Source organism: Cetorhinus maximus, chromosome 15, assembly GCF_964194155.1.
Source record: "Cetorhinus maximus chromosome 15, sCetMax3.hap1.1, whole genome shotgun sequence".
In the NCBI taxonomy this organism is placed as follows: Eukaryota; Metazoa; Chordata; class Chondrichthyes; order Lamniformes; family Cetorhinidae; genus Cetorhinus; species Cetorhinus maximus.
Window position 1 is genome coordinate 24,099,859 of NC_135893.1, and position 12,359 is coordinate 24,112,217.

The 12,359-nt window shown below is 44.9% G+C and overlaps 1 protein-coding gene across 1 annotated transcript in view; it reads right to left on the minus strand.

Moving 5' to 3' along the window:
• Positions 1 to 12,359, minus strand: part of ccdc30 (coiled-coil domain containing 30) — a 135,483-nt gene that overhangs the window by 52,610 nt on the left and 70,514 nt on the right. Inside the window, exons 13-15 of the mRNA XM_078559211.1 lie at positions 5,030 to 5,222; positions 2,940 to 3,050; positions 2,149 to 2,274 (exon numbers count right to left, since the gene is read on the minus strand). Coding sequence (XP_078415337.1) covers positions 2,149 to 2,274; positions 2,940 to 3,050; positions 5,030 to 5,222 — 430 coding nt within the window. The remainder of the gene's footprint in view (positions 1 to 2,148; positions 2,275 to 2,939; positions 3,051 to 5,029; positions 5,223 to 12,359) is intronic.

Below are 12,359 nucleotides of genomic sequence, written 5' to 3' on the forward strand. Positions count from 1 at the left end.
ATTCTTCTAAACTCCAGTGAGTATAGGCCCAACCTGCTCAACCTTTCCTCATAAGACAACCCCTTCATCCCAGGAATCAGCTTAGTGAATCTTCTCTGAATTGCCTCCAATGCAAGAATATCCCTCCTCAAGCAAGGAGACCGAAATTGCACGCAGTACTCTCGGTGTGGTCTCACCAATGTCCTGTACAGTTATAGCAAGACTTCCCTACCTTTATACTGCATTCCACTTGCAATAAAGTTCAACATTTCATTTGCCTTCCTAATCACTTGCAGTACTCGCACGCTAACGTTTTGTGATTCGTGTATAAGGAAATCCAGATCCCATAGTACTGCAGCGTTCTGCAGTCTCTCTCCACTTAAATAATATTCTACTTATCTATTTTTCCCGCCAAAGTGGACAACCTCACATTTTCCCACATTATACTCCATCTGCCAGGTTTTTGCCTGCTCACTTAACCTATATATATTCCTTTACAGACTCTTTGTAGTCTCCTCACAACTTGCTTTGCTACCTATCTTCATATCATCAGAAAATTTGGCTACAATACAGTCGGTCCCTTCATCCAAGCCATTAATAGAGATCGTAAATAGTTGGGATCCCAGCACAGACCCCTACGGCACTCCACTAGTTACAGTTTTCCAACCTGAAAATTACCTATTTATCCCAACTCTCTGTTCCCTGTTAGTTATCCAATCCCCTATTCATGTTAATATATCACCCCCTTTACCATATGCTCTTATTTTCTGTAGTAAACTTTTATGTGGCACTTTATTGATTTGGAAACCCATATACCACATCTATTGATTCCCTTTTATCCACCCTGTTTGTTACATCCGCAAAGAACTCTAATAAATTTGTCAAACACGATTTCCCTTTCACAAAACTATGTTGACTCTGCTCTATTGTACTACAATTTTCTAAATGTCCACTACTACCTCTTCAATAATGGATTCTAGCATTTTCCCAATGACAGATGTTAGGCTAACTGGCCTGTAGTTTACTGCTTTCAGTTTCCCTCCTTTCTTTAACAGAGATTTTACATTTGTGGTTTTCCAATCCGCTGGGACCTTTGTAGAATCTAGGGAATTTTGGAAGATTGCAACAAATGCATCCATTATCGCTGCACCCCCTTTTTGTAAAATCCTAAGATGCAGGCCATCAGGTCCAGGGGACTTGTCAGCCTTAAGTCCCATTAGTATTCCCATTACTTTTTCTCTAGTGATAGAGATTGCTATAAGTCCATCCCTTCCTTTTGCCTCTTGATTTTCAACTATTCTTGAGGTGCTTTTGTGTCTTTTACTCGCTCAAAGACCCCGGCATTTCCTCGTTTCCCATTAGTACTTCCCTAGTCTCACCCTCTAAGGGAGCAATGCTTACCTCAGTTACTTGCTGAAGTTTAAAGTCACTCACTATTATTGCAGCACCTTTCTTGCAAGCCCCATTATTTCTTGCTGTATACTCCATCCTACTGTGTAGCTACTGTAAACTACAACTAAGGCCCATAAACTACTCCCACTAGTGACTTATTTCCTTTGCTATTTCTTATCTCCACCCAAATGGATTCTACATCTTGCTCATCTGAACCAAGCTCATTCTCACTATTGTGCTCATCTCATCCTTTATTAACAGAGCTACCCCACCTCTTTTTCCTGTCCTGTCCTTCCGAAATGTCAAATACCTCTGAATATTCAGGCCCCAGCCTTGGCCATCTTGCAACCACATCTCTGTTATGGCTATTATATCACACTCATTTATTTCTATTCATCCATCTTGTTACAAATGCAGTGACCATTCAGGTAAAGAGCCTTTAATCCTGTTTTTTTACCGTTTTTGTTTACTCTGAGCTTATTTGCTGGTACACACTTACGTTTGTACACTCTGCCCCTTCCTGTCATACTCTGGTTATCATTACCTGTATCATTAGCCAGCACTACTGACACATCCTTTCTCTTTAACTTTCCAAATCCACCTTCACCCCCACTATTTAGTTTAAAACCCTCTCTACAGCCCCGGTTAAGTGATTCACCAGGACACTGGTCCCAGTGTGGTTCAGCTGAAGCTGTCCCAATGAAACAGCTCCCTCCTTTCCAGTGCTGGTGCCAGTGCCCCATGAATCGAAATGGAGCAATTTCCTTACAGTCCTACCTCCTCTGCTCGTACTTTTGACTGCTGGGCACTAGACAGTGCTGCTTCAAGGTATTCCCGGTTTTTAATTTCTTCTTCAAGCCTTAGCTGTATGCTCTCCATTGTCGTTTGACTCCTTTTTAACTGCTGTTGAAGGTAATGCAGAGATCAATCATCAAGGTTAGAATACAATACAAGGCATAACCCTTTCAATCCAAGCTCCTTTTGAAAATGCCTCATCACCATTCTCCCAAAAATGTTTTCTCTAGTATCCCACTGGCACTGACTCCTGTTGAGAGAAGTTCCATAGGTGCATTCACCATCTTATATGTGGGCTTAGGCAGTTGAAAACATCATGGCTGAGACCAACTCTGAACTCCTCCAATACCAATAAAGAAGCATGTCCCAGTAATCTGCATCTCAATCTTTGCTTGATTTTTGTTCCCTATCTCTAGACTACGGCACTGAGACCAATTATAATGTCTCTACTGATGCCTGGTTCACATCAGTATTTTTCAATATAAATCAGGAATTGAACTTTCATCTTCTGTCCCAGTAGTTCAGATTGGGGCATTTTCTGTCTTGGCTACATTATTTAGCATGTACAACCGAGAGGTCTGAAAAACAAAACATTATTCTAACTTCCACCTATTGAGATTGTCAGATGGACATCTGGAGTATATGATATAGTTCATGCTGACAGTATAACACTCTGGCAACGATTCCTAATGGAGCACTGATTATATATTAAGCACCGATTTCTTTGTTAGGCATGTCCTTTTTCATAGATCAGTGTAAAATCCCACACTCACCTCCTGAATATCTTGATCCTTACTCACAGCACTGATCACCTCATGACTTTTGGCTTTAAGTTCCTTGTACTTTCGCTTGAGCTTTACATAATCAGTCTCCATAGTGATGACCTGTGCAGAAAGTTAGTGTGTTAGAGAAAACACATCCTTCTTTCTAAGAAAAGGAAAAGATGAGAACTAGTGCCATAGTAACATGGCAGCAAAGTATATTTACATAATACAAATTAGTTAATAAATTTCAACTCATGTCATTAAGATTTCTATTTCCAACACAGAGTCTCCTTAGAATTCCACATCCCAACATAATGCAACCCAAGTATGATCCCTCAATACAGTGCACTCCTGTTAATGTGCCTCATCCCTGGCATTGAACGTGCCTACTATGATGCTTGATTCAATGTATAACTTTTACCACATGACCGCATGAAAAACCGGATCGTGCCCATCCCAACAGGCAGCCTTCCTTGCTGCAATGACCTACACCTAGTACACAGCTACCAGACAATGGCCTGGATTTTTTGCTGGGTCAGGCTGACTTGGGGGCCCTTAAAATATAGCAGGCGGGTTCCGATTCTGGGCTTCCTGACACCATTCCTGGGCTGTCTGTTTTTCGGGAGTGCCTTTTAAGGGTGTGGGCTGGTTCCTGTCAAAAGCCTGCTCCTGGTACTCCCGACCTGGCTAGCTCCATTGCAGAGATGGGCATGCCCTACTCCTCTGCAATTTTCATGGAGTCGGACCAGGTTTTTAAAGAGTCGCTACACATGGCCCCTCAAGGGAGTTGTGAATCCTAGTCTGCACGAGGGGATCTTTAAAAAGTTTAAGTTCAAAAGGTCCTCCATATGCCCCCTATGCCAAGCTCTGCCCTTCCATTCACCCCTTATGGCCTCTCATGCCCCTTAAGCCAAGCTCTGCCCTTTTATCCACCCCCTATGGCCCTAAATGTCTCCAATGCCAAGCTGTGGCACATCCATTCATTCCCCATGACTCCTCATGTTCCCAATACCAAGCTATATCACTTCCAAGTCCAGTGACCCACTATATACAGTATGGAACCAATGAACCCTATAGTGACAGTAGGATGTATAAAAAAGGCTTAAAAAAGTAATTCATTCATAACTTTCTACTATGTTTAAAAAAAGTCATTTCACTTAGAAGGCAATAAAAGTGTCAATCATCCAGATCCTTTAAAGTACCAATAACAAAACCACAAACCCTTGAAACCACCTAACCTTGTATAAATGAACATTGTAAAATTGACAGCTGAGATTAGAGAACCTGAACTGTCAATCAAGCAATGTTTTCCCTGGGACTCAGGTGTTTCAACAAGCCTAGTGGATGTCTTGGCTCTCAGAACGTGCCAAATGGCCACTTTCCACACTGTAAACAATGGTCTCTGGTAAGGAAAGGAAATTAAATGCAAATAACACAAGTAATTTTAGTAGTCTGTTCAGTGATCCACTATCTTCCTGTTCCCCAAAGAATCAGCTTCAGGTTTCTTTCTTCTCATTTCAAAATCCATCCCAGCCTTGCTCCAACCATTTTTGCATACATCTCACCTTGTGCTGCACCCACCCCTGCTTCCTATACTTTCTACATCTCTGCCATTGCATTACTAGTCATCCCACATACTATCGACCTTTGGTGAGCAATGTTTCTATTGTCAGACTCTTGCCCTCCAGGATTATTTTCCAAACAACCATCTTCCTATTTCCATCTCACTCCCTGTCTTCTGAAACCTCCTAGGTGTTGGGTGAGGTTAAAATTAGTTCTGACCTCCACAGTTGAACATTCTACAAATAACCACAGTCTAGTTTCACACATGAGGAATGGTACATTAGGCAAGGTACCAGAGGATTTTGACTCTAGTATGAGTTAATACGAGAAAAAAAAGTTGGCAAGAGAAAATGATATTCAATACAGATGTGAATTTAAAAACTATCCTATTAAATGGTCAGATATAGGATGCAAATGTTGCCAGCCTGCAGTGTGGGAGTTACACATCTGCCCAGGAATAACTCTTCTTACTCAGAGTATTACAATTAAATCAAGAGAGAACAATGGTTATATTGTCCTTTGTTGTCTGGACTAACCTTGGTTTTCAGTATTTCCTTCTCACAGTCAGTGCTAAGCTTGCCATCTTTTAAACGATTCTGGTATTCTTCTATAGTGGAATCAAGTGTCTCATTCCTCAACGCTACCTCTTCAAGTTCCTGTTGCAGCTTGTGCATCTTACGCTGCAGTTCGTGGTTCTTGCTGTCTAGCCGATTAATCTCATGGTGGCACCTGGAACATATAACAGATGACAAATGTTCCGCCTTGGCAATTTCAAATATTCATCCTTCCTCTTCTGAAGCTGTTAGTGCTTGCTTTGGTAGCAGTTCACATGCAATGCAGAAATCCCCACCAGATGGCCTTTCTTTATGGGTGATTTTAAGGACGGAAGTTAATGCCCTCCCCCAAAGCGAGTTTGGACGTGATGGGGGCATTTAATTGGGTGGGAGGGTGCCAGGTGGGCACCCTGCCACTTTCTTGCCTCTGCTCCGATTAAGTTTGGGGTGGGAAGGCTTGTGGACAGCCTTCCCACCCCACCGCCAATTGAGATGGTAATTAATGCTGATTTAAGGGCCTCAACCTGCCGTTGTTGATATTCAACCAGTGGCAGGCAGGGCAGTTGCCACACGGAAAGCTCAGAAAGCAAATGCTAGCATGTTTGCTTGCAGGTTCTTGGAGGGGGGTCCCATGTTCGAAGGCACTCAGTGCATGATTGAGGGTCCCCAGCAATGGGAAGCGGGGGTCTGCTGACAGCCACCCACTGCCCTTGCCTCTGATCCCCCTCCCACCATCTCCATTGAGCCCCAGAAAAGTAAAGGTGCAGAAAGAGGCCATTCAGCCCATCGTGTCTGCACCGGCCTAAATGAGAAAAAAGAAATTAGCCGTTCATTTAATCCCACTTTCCAGCACCTGGTCTGTAGCCTTGCAGGTCACAGCACTTCAGACGCAGATCCAGGTACCTTTTAAATGAGTTGAGCATTTCAACTTCAACCACCAACTTAGGCAGTGAATTCCAGACGCCCACCATTCTTGAGTGAAAAAGTTTTTCCTCATGTCCCATCTAATCCTTCTACCAATCACCTTAAATCTACACCCCCTGATAATTGACTCCTCAGCTAGGGGAAACAAGTCTTTCCTGTCTACCCTATCTAGGCCCCTCAATTTTGAACACCTCAATTAGGTCACCCCTTAGCCTCCTCTGTTCAAAGGCAAACAACCCTAGCCTATCCAATCTCTCCTCCTAGTTGCAATTTTCAAGCCCTGGCAATGTTTTTGTAAATCTCCTCTGCACTCTCTCCATAGAAATTATACACCTCCTATAATGTGGTGACGAGAACTGTACACAAAATTCCAGCTGTGGCCTAACTAGCATCTTATACATTTCCATCATTATATTCTTGCTTTTGTATTCAATACTTCACCCAATAAAGGAACACATTCCATATGCTTTCTTGACCACCTTGTCCACCTGTCCTGTTACCTTCAAGGACCTGTGGGCATGCACTCTAAGGTCTCTCACTTCCTCAACCCCTCTGAATAACTTCCCGCTTATTGAGTATTCCCTTGCCTTGTTTGCCCTCCCCATATGCATTACCTCTCACTTTTCCACACTGAATTCCATTCGTGACTTCTTCGTCCACTAAACAAACCATGGATATCATTCTGGAGTCAACAGCTATCCTCTTCACTATCAGCTACACGGCTAATTTTTGTGTCATCTGCAAATTTCCCAATCATGCCTCCCACATTTGAGTCTAAATCATTAATATATACAACAAACAGCAAGGGGCCCAAAACTGAGCCCTGTGGAACACCACCGGAAACCATTTTCCATTCGCAAAAACATCCATTGACCACTAGTCTTTGTTTCCTGTCACTGGGCCAATTTTGGATCCAACCTGCCACCTTCCCCTGTATCCCATGCGGTCTCACTTTCCTGTTCAGTCTGCTACGTGGGACCTTGTCAAATGCCTTACTGAAATCAATATAGACAACATCCACTACACTACCCTCATCAATCCTCCCTGTTGCTTCCTCAAAAAAATTCTATTAAGCTAGTAAGACACGATCTTCCCCTAGGAAAACCATGCTGACTATCCCTGATCAATCCGTGCCTTTCTAAGTGACAGTTTATCCTGTCTCTCAGAATTGTTTCCAATAATTTACCCACCACCGAAGTCAGACTAACCGGCCTATAATTTTCTGGCCATCCCTCGCACCCTTTGTAAATAATGGTACAAGGCTCGCAGACCTCCAATCCTCTGTGACCTCGCCTGTATATGGTGAGGATTGGAAAATGATCCTTAGAGCATCTGCTATTTCCTCCTGGCTTCCTTCAACAGCCTGAGATACAACCTATCTGGCCCTGGTGATTTATCCGCCTTCAAGGATGCCAGTCCCTCCAGTCCTTCCTCTCTCACTATGCTTATTGTACCTAATATTTCATACTCCTTCATTTTAACTAAAATGTCTGCATCATCCCTCTCCTTAGTGAAGACAGAGACAGGGTCCTCATTGAGAACCCTGCTCACATCTTCTGCATCAACCCACAAGTTACCATGTACCTTTCTGATAGGCCCTACCTTTTTCTTAGTTATTCTCTTACTCTTAACATACTGGTAAAACACCTTAGGATTTTCTTTGATTTTACCTGCTGAGATTTTTTTGTATCCTCTCTTTGCTTTTCTAATTTCAATTTTGACTTCACCCCTGTACTTTCTATACTTCTCTAGGCTTTCTACAGTATTAAGTCTTTAGTGACTGTCATAAGCTTTCTTTTTCTGCTTGAGCTTGACCTGTATGCTTCTGGATAACCAGGGGGCTCTAGATTGGGCAGTATCACCCTTTTTCTTTGTGGAGACATGTCTACACTGTGCCCGTAAAATCTCGCCTTTGAATGCCTCCCACTGATTTGACACAGTTTTTCCTTCTAATAGCTATATCCTGTCCACTCTCGCCAGCTCACCTCTCAGTTTTGTAAAATTTGCCTTCCCCCAATTTAGAACTTTTACTCTTGTTCTGTCTTTATCCTTTTCCAGAATGATGCCAAATCTATCTATATTATGATTAATATCTCCAAAATGGTCCCCCACTGATACTTCATCTACTTGCCCGCATTCATTTCCGAAGGCTAAATCTAGAAATCTACCGTTGGGCTTGTTACATGCTGCCTAAAAAAGTTCTCTTGAATGCAGTTCAAGAACTTTGCGCTCCCTGTGCCCTTCACACTGTTCGTATCCCAATTGGTATTAGGGTAGTTGAAGTCCCCAACGATTACTGCCATATTATTTTTGCACTCAGAAATTTGTCTACATATTTGCTCTTCTAACTCTATTCCACTATTTGAGGGTCTATTTTTAAAATTTATTCATTCATGGGATGTGGGCTTTGCTGGCTGGGCCAGCATTTATTGCCCATACCTAGTTGCTCTTGAGAAGGTGGTCATGCCACCTTCTTGAACCACTGCAGTCCATGAGGCGCAGGTACACCCACAGTGCTGTTAGGAAGGGAGTTCCAGGATTTTGACCCAGCAACAGTGAAGGACCGGTGATATATTTCCGAGTCAGGATGGTGAGTGACTTGGAGAGGAACTTCCAGGGGGGTGGTGTTCCCATCTATCTGCTGCCCTTGATCTTCTAGATGGTAGTGATCATGGAAGGTGCTGTCTAAGGAGCCTTGGTGAATTCCTGCAGTGTACCTTGTAGATGGTACATACTGCTGTCACTGTGCGTCAGTGGTAGAGGGAGGGAATGTTTGTGGATGTGGTGCCAATCAAGCAGAATGCTTTGTCCTGGACAGTGTCAAGCTTCTTGAATGTTGTTGGAGCTGCACTCATCCAGGCAAGTGAGGAGTATTCCATCACATTCATCGCAGGATTCCTAGCCTCTGACCTGCTTTTGAAGCTACAGTATTTATATGGCTAGTCCAGTTCAATTTCTGGTCAATGGTAACCCCGCCAGGATGTTGATGGTGGGGGATTCACTGACTGTAATGCTATTGAACGTCAAGGGGCGATGGTTAGATTCTCTCTTGTTGGAGATGGTTATTGCCTGGCACTTGTGTGGCGCGAATATTACTTGCCACTTGTCAGCACAAGCCTGAGTGTTGCCCAGGTCTTGCTGCATTTGGACATGGACTGCTTCAGTATCTGAGGAGTCGCAAACAGTGCTGAACATTGTGCAATCATCAGCAAACATCCCCACTTCTGACCTTGTGATGGAAGGAAGGTCATTGATGAAGCAGCTGAAGATGGTTGGGCCGAAGACACTTCCCTGAGGAACTCCTGCAGTGATGTCCTGGAGCTGAGATGACTGACCTCCAACAACCACAACCATCTTCCTTTATGTTAGATATGACTCCAACTAGCGGAGAGTGTTCCCCTTGATTCCCATGGACTCCAGTTTTGCTAGGGCTCTTTGATGCCACACTCGGTCAAATGCGACGTTGACGTCAAGGGCAGTCACTCTGACCTCATCTCGGGAGTTCAGTTCTTTTGTCCATGTTTGAACCAAGGCTGTAATGAGGTCAGGAGCTGAGTGGCCCTGGCAGAACCCAAACTGGGTGTCAGTGAGCATGTTATTGCTAGGCAAGTGCCGCTTGATAGCACTGTTGATGTTCCCTTCCATGACTTTACTGATGATCGAGGGTAGACTGTTGGGGCAGTAATTGGTTGGATTGGATTTGTCCTTCTTTTTATGTACAGGACACACCTGGGCAATTTTCCATAGAGCCGGGTAGATGCCAGTGCTGGAGCTGTACTGGAACAGCTTGGCTAGGGGTGCGCGGCATGTTCTGGATCACAAGTCTTCAGTACGTTTGCCGGAATATTGTCAGGGCCCTTAGCCTTTGCACTATCCAGTGCTTTCAGTCATTTCTTGATATCACGTGGAGTGAATTGAATCAGCTGAAGACTGGCATCTGTGATGCTGGGGACCTCTGTTGGAGGCCGAGATGGATGATCCACTCGGCACTTCTGGCTGAGGATTGTAGCAAATGCTTCAGCCTTATCTTTTGCATTGATGTGCAGGCTCCTCCCTCATTTAGGATGGGGATATTTGTGGAGCCTCCTCCTCCAGTGAGGTAATCGTCCACCACCATTAACGACTGGATGTGGCAGGACTGCAGAGCTTAGATCTGATCCGTTGGTTGTGGGATCGCTTAGCTCTGTCTATCGCTTGCTGCTTATGCTGTCTGGCACACAAGTAGTCCCGTGTTGTAGCTTCACCAGGTTGACACCGCATTTTCAGGTATGCCTGGTGCTGCTCCTGGCATGTACTCCTGCACTCTTCATTGAACCAGGGCTGATCCCTGGCTTGATGGTAATGGTAGAGTGGGGGATATGCCAGACCATGAGGTTACACATTGTGGTTGAGTACAATTCTGCTGCTGCTGATGGCCCATAGCGCCTCATGGATGCCCAGTCTTGAGTTACTAGGTCTGTTTGAAATCTATCCCTTTAGCACAGTGGTAGTGCCACACAACACAATGGAGGGTATCCTCAATGTGAAGGCGGGACTTCATCTCCTCAACGACTGTGTGGTGGTCACTCCTACCGATACTGTCATGGACAGATGCCTCTGTAGCAGGCAGGTTGGTGAGGGTGAGGTCATGTATGTTTTTCCCTCTTGTTGGTACCCTTGCCACCTGCCGCAGACCCAGTTTAGCAGCTATGTCCTTTAGGACGCGGCCAGCAGTGGTGCTGCTGAGTTATTCTTGGTAATGGACATTGAAGTCCCCCACCCAGAATATATTCTGTGCCCTTGCCACCTTCAGTGCTTCCTCCAAGAGGTGTTCAACAGGGAGGAGCGCTGATTCATCAGCTGAGGGGGGGGGCGGTACATGGTAATCAGCAGGAGGTTTCCGTACCCATGTTTGACCTGATGCCATGAGATATCATGGGGCCCGGAGTTGGTGTTGAGGACTCCCTGGAAACTACCTCCAACTGTATACCACTGTGCCGCCACCTCTGCTGGATCTGTCCTGCTGGAGGGACAGGACATACCTAGGGATGCTGATGGTGATGTCTGGGACATTACCTGTAAGGTATGATTCCATGAGGACGATAATGTCAGGCTGTTGCTTGACTAGTCTGTTGAGACAGCTCTCCCAATTTTGGCACTAGCCCCCAGATGTTAATAAGGAGGACTTCGCAGGGTCGACAAGGTTGTCATTTATGGTGCCTAGGTCGATGCCGGGTGGTCCATCTGGTTTCATTCCTTTTTTGAGACTTCGTAGCGGTTTGATACAACTGAGTGGCTTGCTAGGCCATTTCAGAGGGCATTTAAAAGTCAATCACGTTGCTGTGGGTTTGGAGTCATGTGTAGGCCAGGCCAGGTAAAGACGGCAGATTTCCTTCCCTAAAGGACATTAGTGAACCACATGAGTTTTTACAACAATTGACAATGGTTTCATGGTCATGATTAGACTTTTACTTCCAGATTTTTTATCGTGTTCGCCGTGGCGGGGTTCGAACCCTGCTCTCCAGAGCATTACCCTGGGTCTCTGAATTACTAGTCCAGTGACAATACCACTATGCCATCACCTAGCAGTATGGCTGCTCCTTTTTTATTTATGAGCTCAACCCATATGGCCTCATTTGATGCTTCATTTAGTATATCATCCCTCCTCACAGCTGTAACTGATTCTTTAACCAATAATGCTACACACCCACCTTTTTTATCCCCCTCCCTATCCTGCCTAAAAACTCTGTATCCAGGCATGTTGAGCTGCCATTTTTGCCCCTCCTTAAGCCAAGTTTCTGTTATAGAAATGGTATCACGCTGCCTTGTGTCTATCTGTGCCCTCAGCTCATAGGCTTTATTTACTCTCCCCCTTGCATTTGCATATATACCTTTTAACACTGCCAAATAATTCCCGTACTGTACACTTTTTAACCTGTGCTGCTTCTGTCTTTCAGTCACTCACTAATTCTCCATCTCCTGTTCCCTGCTCTGAATTTGCCCTCAGCCATCCCCCTGCCAATCTAGTTTAAATCCCCGACAACAGCACTAGCAAATCTCCCTGCCCAGGAACCCCACCCCACGCCACCTATCCTGCTGTCACTCACCTGTGGTCTGGGTCCCTCAGCGATCCTAGGCCTCTCTTAGGGTGTACTGCTGGCAGCTGCCATCACTCCCCAGGTGGTGCTGCCTGCAATGGACAGTAGCTGGCCTCTGATTGGCCAGCAACTCTGGGGTGTGGGAGGAATTTTCTGGGGTACTTGATGCCAGGTAAGGCTGGCCACTGGCAATTTAAGAGGCACTTAATACTGATGGGCCTTTCCCAGAGCAGGTAACATGAGGCTCTTGCCAGCTCTCCAGGTACTGGGCAAGAACCCTGTCGCCATCATTAAATACCCCCCAGAATGTT